Source organism: Hemiscyllium ocellatum, chromosome 6 (genome assembly GCF_020745735.1).
Source record: "Hemiscyllium ocellatum isolate sHemOce1 chromosome 6, sHemOce1.pat.X.cur, whole genome shotgun sequence".
In the NCBI taxonomy this organism is placed as follows: domain Eukaryota; kingdom Metazoa; phylum Chordata; class Chondrichthyes; order Orectolobiformes; family Hemiscylliidae; genus Hemiscyllium; species Hemiscyllium ocellatum.
This window is the reverse complement of record NC_083406.1, coordinates 117,476,968-117,484,914: the sequence shown is the minus strand read 5'-3', so window position 1 is coordinate 117,484,914 and position 7,947 is coordinate 117,476,968. Positions and strand designations below refer to the sequence as shown.

Genomic DNA, 7,947 nt, shown 5'->3' with positions numbered 1-7,947 from the left:
TTTGTTCTTTTCTTATTCTTGACTAGAATCTCAATTACTTTGGTCATCCAACATTCCCTACACCTACTAGCCTTGTCCTTCACTATAACAGGAACACACTGTTTCTGGACTCTCGCTATCTCATTTTTGAAGGCTTCCCATTTTCCAGTCATCCCTTTACCTGCAAACATCTGCTCCCAGTCAACTTTTGAAAGTTCTTCTTCAGGAATTCCTGAAGAAGGGCTCATGCCCGAAACGTCGACTCTCCTGCTCCTTGAATGCTACCTGATCTGCTGCGCTTTTCTAGCAACACATTTTCAGCTCTGATCTCCACCATCTGCAGTGCTCACTTTCTCCTTTTGAGAGTTCTTGCCTAACACAGTCAAAATTGGCCTTCCTCCAATTTAGAACGCTAATACTTTTTAAAACTTTTAGTTCCAGCTTATCCTTTTCAATCACTATTTTAAAAATCAATAGAATTATGGTTGCTGGCCCAAAAGTGCTCCCCCACTGACACCTCAGTCACTTGCCAAGCAATCTTTCCCAAGAGTAGGTCAGGTTTTGTACCTCCTCTAGTAGGTACATCCACATACTGAATCAGAAAAGTTTCCTGTACACACTTAAATTCCTCTCCATCTACACTCTTAACACTACGGCGGTCCCAGTCTATATTTGGAAAATTGAAATCCCCTACCGTAACAACCCTATTATTCTTATAGATAACTGAAATCTCCTGACAAATTTGTTTCTCAATTTCCCACTGACTATTGGGGGTCTACAATCCCAATAAGGTGATCATCCCTTTTTTATTTCTCAGTTCCACCCAAATAACTTCCCAGTGAGTAATCACAGGAATAGCCCCCTTAAATACAGCCATAGTGTTATCCCTCATCAAAAATGTCACTCACCCTCCTCTCTTGCCACCATCACCCACACCATATATACCCTTGAACATTAAACTGCCAGTCCTGTCCATCCCTGAACCATGTTTCTGTAATTGCTAAGATATCCCAGTACCAGGTTCCTAACCATGTCCTCACTTCATCTGCCTTACCTGTTGGGCCTCTTGCATTTAAATAAATGCAGTTTAATTTATCAGTCCTATCTCATTCTCTGCTTTGTTTCTGCCTGCCCTGACTATTTTATTTACTCCTTTCCCCGACTGTACCAGTCTCAGACTGATCGCATTCCTCACTACCTCCCACCGGCCCCACCTTACTAGTTTAAATCCTCCCAAGCAGCTCTAGCAAATCTCCCCACCAGGACATTAGTCCCCTTCCAATTCAGGTGCAAATCAGTCCTTCTTATAAAAGGTCGCTTTTACCCCAGAAGAGATTCCAAAAATATGAATCCTTTGCTCCTGCACCGGCTCCTCGCCCCACCAATGATAGAACTAGTCTCTGTACCAGAAACCTGGCCGTCAGTGCCACATTCCACTAAGAGTCCATCACCACCTACATCTTGCAAGTCAATGAACAACAGTTGTAGGTCAGGTTACAACCCAGACCATCTTGTCTTGCTGCATGGGAGGAGGAGGAAAGGTAAAGAGACATTAAGAAAACTAGAATGAAAAAAAAAATTAAATTGCCTCTTACCTGTGAAGCTCATATATTTTTGACTATTTGAAGTTTCTTTTGAATCGTAGAATTTCAAAACATCCAACACTGCTTGTGGATTCTTTTTCTGCTCTAATTTGGTGATATTTGATGTCTGTAGTAACCGAGCCCATTGCTCTGGCATGCCCTGGGATGGAGGTGGGGGAAAAAAAAAAGAGACAAAAGAAAAGAGTAAATTTAATTCTAAGATCCACTCAGGATTATGTGAAAAATTTATAGCAGCAGCAGCAAATTTCATCAGTCTGTTACTAATTTTCTTCAAAACCTTTTGGACTCAATATTGTGCTGGACCTCCAACATCAACGCCCAACAAGAATCCACTGGATTGCAATAACCGATGACAAAATTCTGCCCAATTTCCTTGCAATAACCTAAGAGCAGGCATCAGTTAAAAATCCCCACTGAAATATGGACATGTATTCACTCATCACAGATCAGAGACTGAACCAACTGTGGTTCAGTGATTTACTGAATAAGCTCAAATAGGGTTCTTGGGGTAGCACGGTGGCTCATTGGTTAGCACTGCTGCCTCCCAGCACCAGGGACCCAGGTTCGATTCCAGCCTCGGGCAACTGTGCAAACTCCACAGAGACATTCTCCCTGCATCTGCATGGGTTTCCTTCCACAGTCCAAAGATGTGCAGGTTAGGTGAATTGGCAATGCTAAATTGCCCGTAGTGTTCAGGGATGTGCAGGTTAGGTGCATTAGTCAGAGGAAATATAGAGTCTAGGGAATGAGCATGGGTGGGTTACTCTTTTGAGGGTCGGTGCGGACTTGTTGGGCCAAATGGGCTGTTTCCATACTGTAGGGATTCTGCAATGAAGGTGACCTATCACATAATTCAACCCCTTCACAGTTACAGATTCCAAGCAATGATAACACATTGTGTGAAGAACTCTGACAGCTGTTCTAAACTTTTTTCACCATTTTCAACACGAGCCTTTTTTAGCTGTGTTATTTTATAAAACTAAAATATTCACAGGACTGGTCTTATTAGGATGATGGAGACAGAAAAACTGCAGATGCTGGAATCGAAAGTAGATAGGCAGGAGACTGAAGAACATAGCACGCCAGGCAGCATCAGGAGGTACAAAAGTTGATGTTTCAGGCATAACCCTTCTTCAGGATCGGGGGTGAGTGTGGGGGGAGTTGCAGATAAAAGGGGATGTGGGAGCAGGGTGGGAGAAGTGGGGATAGGTGAAGACACGTAGAGGGCAAGACCTGGTCGGTTAATGGCACAATCAATTGGTGGCAGGAAGCAGTGGAAGAGAGGAGGGAGGGGCAGGGGATGAGGAGGGAGGTTATTTGAAATTGGAGAACTCAATGTTCAGCCCTCTGGGCTGTCTGGTTCCCAGGCAGAAGATAACGTGTTGTTCTGCCAATAGGAGCTGTGGTTTGTTTTAGTAATGGAGACGGCCAAGGATGGTCATGTTGGAAAGGGAGTGGTTGGGCGAATTGAAACAGGCGGTGATTGGGAAGTCCAATCAGCCCATGTGGACCCAGCTGCGATGCTTGGTGAACCATTCCCGGAGTTCACATTCAGTCTCCCCGATGTAGAGAAGACCATACTGGAAGCACCTGATGCAGTAAACTAGAGGAGAGACAGGTGAATCTCTGTCTCACCTGGAGGGACTGTTTGGGACCCTGGATGGAGGTGAGAGGGGTGGTGTACTAGCAGGACGATATCAGATCAGAGATAATGATGATAAGGGAAAAAGACTCTCGTAGATCAGTGGTAGTGTCCCTATCTCTGAAACAGTAGACATGGGCTCAAGTCCCCACATAGGATAGGATAGTGAAGGCAGCGTTTTGTATGCTTTCCTTTATTGGTCAAGAGTATTGAGTACAGAAGTTGGGAGGTCATGTTGCTGCTGTACAGGACATTGGTTAGGCCACTGTTGGAGTATTGCGTGCAATTCTGGTCTCCTTCCTATCGGAAAGATGTTGTGAAACTTGAAAAGGGTTCAGGATGTTGCCAGGGTTGGAGGATTCGAGCTATAGGGAGAGGCTGAACAGGCTGGGGCTGTTTTCCCTGGAGCGTCAGAGGCCGAAGGGTGACCTTATAGAGGTTTACAAAATTATGGATAGGGTAAGTAGGCAAAGTCTTTTCCCTGGGGTTGGGGAGTCCAGAACTAGAGGGCTTAGTTTTAGGATGAGAGGGGAAAGATATATAAAAAAAACTATGAGACAACTTTTCACTCAGAGGGTGGTACATGTATGGAATGAGCTGCCAGAGGAAGTGGTGAAGGCTGATACAATTGCAACATTTAAGAGGCATTTGGATGGGTATATGAATAGGAAGGGTTTGGAGGGATACAGGCTGGGTGCTGACAGGTGGGACTAGATTGGGTTAGGATTTCTGGTCGGCATGGACGGGTTGGACCGAAGGGTCTGTTTCCGTGCTGTACATCCCTATGACTATATATCCTGGACATGTGCCTTAACAGTTTGCTTAAAGTAACTACAATGATCAGCAAGTTTTGAACAGGTTGGGGCTCTTTTCTCTCAGGGGGAAAAAAAAAATAGACTGAGGAATGACCTGATACAACCTTTAAAATTTTAAAGAAAGTAAGCCATTTAGTATCCAAAGCCTGTTTGGTCATTCATTGAGACAATAACGAATCTGTTCCCTTACTCTTATATATCCACTTTTGCCCTTGGTGTCTTTAGTTCATTGAAAATGTCAATAACCATTTAAATTTAGCAACTTTTGATTTGCTTTATTATTGTCACATGTACCAAGATACAGTGGAAAATATTTGTTTGGATGCTAAGCAGGTCAATCATGCTTTACCTAAGTACATCAGGGTAATAGAACTGAACGCAGAATATAGTGTTCCAGCTAAAGAGAAGGCGCAGAGAAAAATCAACTTTAAGAGACGGTTGTTCATTATTTTGATTACAGCAATGAAAAAGCTGTTCTTAAATCTGTTGGTATGTGTTTTCAAACCTTTATATCTTCTGCCCGATGGGAGAGAGAGTGGAAGAGAGTATAACTGAAGTGGGAAGGGTCTTTGATTATATTAGCTGCCTTCCCAAGGCAGCAGGAAGTGTAGGAGTGGGTGGAAGGAAGGCTGGTTTGCGTGATGGACTGGGCTGCGTTCACAATTCTCAGTAATTGGCCTAGTATCAATTAACACTTGTAGAAAACTTGCAAACTTCTACCAAAAAGTGTGTGTCGAAAGGTTTCCTAATTTCAGTCTTGAAATATTTGACCAATTGCTTGACACCCAGTCGCAGACACTCCAATCAATGAAAATAATTCCTGTCTGCCATATCTGTCCTTCTTAACAGCTTCAAAATTAAAACATTTTTAAAAATTAATTCAAATGATGTGGGCTTCACTGGTAGGCCATCCCATTGCCAACTATCCTTGGCAACACAGTGGTAAAGTGCCACAGCCCATGGGGTGTAGGGACACACAGTGTTGTTTTGCATGGAATTCCATGATGTTGAACTGACAAAATCACACCATAACCCTCTAAATTCCACAAATGTAGGTAACTTTTCCTCACAGTTTAAGACTTACAACCCAGATATCACTGTGGTAAATTATACACTAGCTCCTCTGAAAAATCAATGTTATCTTTTCCACACACAGCTGAAGCATGGTTTCTAATTCCTAGTATTCCAGCCCTCTCCATACAAATGCCACCTTTTAATTAACTTTTGTTATTTTCCATACCTTTACATCACATTCTACTCATCAATAGAATATACCTCCCACTTCCCACCCAAAGTCTCTTAAGCCATCACAATTTTTACCAAGGAAACACTGGTCCAGATCTGAATAACTGACAACCAACACATCCTCAAAAGAAATGTGTTGAAACCACTTGGAAGTCCCAAAGCACTGACTTCCAGAAAATGTGAATTGTATTAAAATCATGCTCAAAGGCAGGGTAACTATACAACTAACATCCACATACCTCACAACCACCTCTGAAACAGGCCAGGCCACCCTATCCTGCTACCAACTTATCCAACTATCCACCCACATTCATTCACAAACACAGAGCTATTTAAATTACCCAAAGCTTTTTGAGTGTGTAAGTGTAGCGATTGAAACCAGGTGGATCTGATTGAATATGAAATCCTTGATTGGGGTTGTTAATCTGGACCAAATCAGGGAGCCCTGGCACACCAATTAAAAAAAGGGGTGAGTATTTTGATTTAGTCCTTGCCCTCCCCTTCACTGTTTTGATCACACAGCATTGCCCTTTGATGTGAAGGGCACTGCTTGTCACAGGCCACTCGGGTGTTTTCCTACTTTTCCTGGTGGTGGAAATTAAATAAAGATTTGTACACCTGTGTCTCTTACTGTGCCTCACACCTGCACACACAAAAGAAGAGAGAGAAAAATAAATAAATAAATAAATAAATAAATAGGAATGTTCACACAGCATTGCCCTTTCATGTGAAGGGCACTGCTCGTCACAGAAGAAAAAAAAATAAAAGATTCGTGCACTTTATGTCTCTCACTGTGTCTCACAGCTGCACACACACACACCATGGGTGCTGGGGTTAAAAATAATAAACACTACCGCAGTTAGGCGGTATTGTGGGGGTTAATTCCAAAAAAAAATAAACAGGAGTATCTCCCAAAAAAGAAAAAAAAAAGGGGTGAGTATTTTGATTTAGTCCTTGCCCTCCCCTTCACTGTTTTGATCACACAGCATTGCCCTTTGATGTGAAGGGCACTGCTTGTCACAGGCCACTCGGGTGTTTTCCTACTTTTCCTGGTGGTGGAAATTAAATAAAGATTTGTGCACTGTGTCTCTCTCACGGTGTCTCACACCTGCACACACACAACATGGGTGCTGGGGAAAAAATAAGCACTACCGCAATTAGACGGTAGTGCAGCAGTAAAGAAAAAAAAAATTTTAAAAAAAAGAAAAGATAAAAAAAGAAAAAAAAGAAAAAAGGGGTGTGAAGGGCACTGCTTGTCACTGGCCACCCGGGTGTTTCCTTTCTTCCTGGTGGTGGAAACTGAATAAAGATTTGTGCACCTTGTGTCTTTCACGGTGTCTCACACCTGCACACAACATGGGTGCTGGGGAAAAGATAAGCACTACCGCAGTTAGGCGGGAGTGTGGGGGTAAAAAGGGGTGAAAAAAAAAGAAAAATGAAATAAAGAGGAGTGTCAGAGGTTCTGGTCAGTCAGAGCTGGCTCTGAGGGAGCTGGACCCAGTGTCAAGTACCATGTACATGTAAATGAAGGATGACTTGGTGACAGGATACCAGCATCCGTGGAGTTAGGGAAAAAAAATGTAAAAAATTTTTTTTAAAAGGGTGAGGAGGACATTGCTTGTCACTAGCCACTAGGGTGTTTCCTTTCTTCCTGGTGGTGGGGGAAAAAAGTACATAAACAAGGGGTGGTGCTGGGGAAAAATAAGCACTACTGCAGTCAGGCAGTAGTGCAGGGGTAAGGGGCAAAAGAAAAAAAAATATATAAACAAGGATGGGTAGTTCTGTGGTGCAGAACTGAGACACCTGGGCTCAAGTCCCACCTGCTCCAGAGCTGTGTAATAGCATCTTTGAATAGGTTGATTAGAAGAATAAGTTAAATTAAATTAAAGAAAAAGGAACAGGGATTCAGAATCTCCTCACTTCGAGGACTGACTGTGAGCTGGCTGGCCACAGCCTATGTACTGTGCACATGTAAATAAAGGATGACTTGTTGACAGGATACCAGCCTCTGTGCAGTTATTTTAGTCAACTGAATGAAGGCTTACCAGGAAGCCAGGGCTGTAAAAATAGCCATGATTTGTCTTCCCCGACCCCCATTAAGATGAAGAATACAGCCCGCATTTCTGAAGAGGCTGGATTGGAAGTCCCAGAAATGCAAAGCCTGGTCGTAGTACCTGGGGAGATTAATGTGATCAACTCTGGAAGTGTAATATATTGAAAAAAACCGTGGCCACAATGATGGTTTGCACATGCTGCTTTCTGACCTGGAGTTGTATGTGCTACCATTTTCACCACATGGTCTATAAACCCAAATCCCTCTCACACCTCATGTCATGCTCACTTTCTTAATCCGTCCCACAATTTGCAGGTGGCTCAGTTAATAATCCAGAGGCTATAATCCTCCAGGCCCAGTTCCTCAGTACAGATCCTTGTTCATGATATTCTCCAAAAACACACACCCAGCAACCTTCTACTGAATCAGTATCTTGTCACAAGGTGTCACTGAGGTGTGGAGCACGGGTGAGACATTTTGCACTCTCTTACAACGTGGAGGATCTCCAACTCTCACTCCAGCTCATAATGTCCGAGTACAGAGGCATTTGGGGACCCTCATGAATGAATAACAAAAAAAAACTAGCATTGAAGATAGACAACTGTAAGG

General features: G+C 43.0%; 1 protein-coding gene across 4 annotated transcripts in view; it reads right to left on the bottom strand.

Moving 5' to 3' along the window:
* The window catches only part of pak1 (p21 protein (Cdc42/Rac)-activated kinase 1), a 228,122-nt gene that overhangs the window by 45,813 nt on the left and 174,362 nt on the right, over positions 1–7,947 (bottom strand). For all 4 annotated transcript variants that reach the window (XM_060826298.1, XM_060826297.1, XM_060826299.1 and 1 more), the window contains one exon: positions 1,575–1,722. In XM_060826298.1, the coding sequence (XP_060682281.1) occupies positions 1,575–1,722 (148 nt within the window). The remainder of the gene's footprint in view (positions 1–1,574; positions 1,723–7,947) is intronic.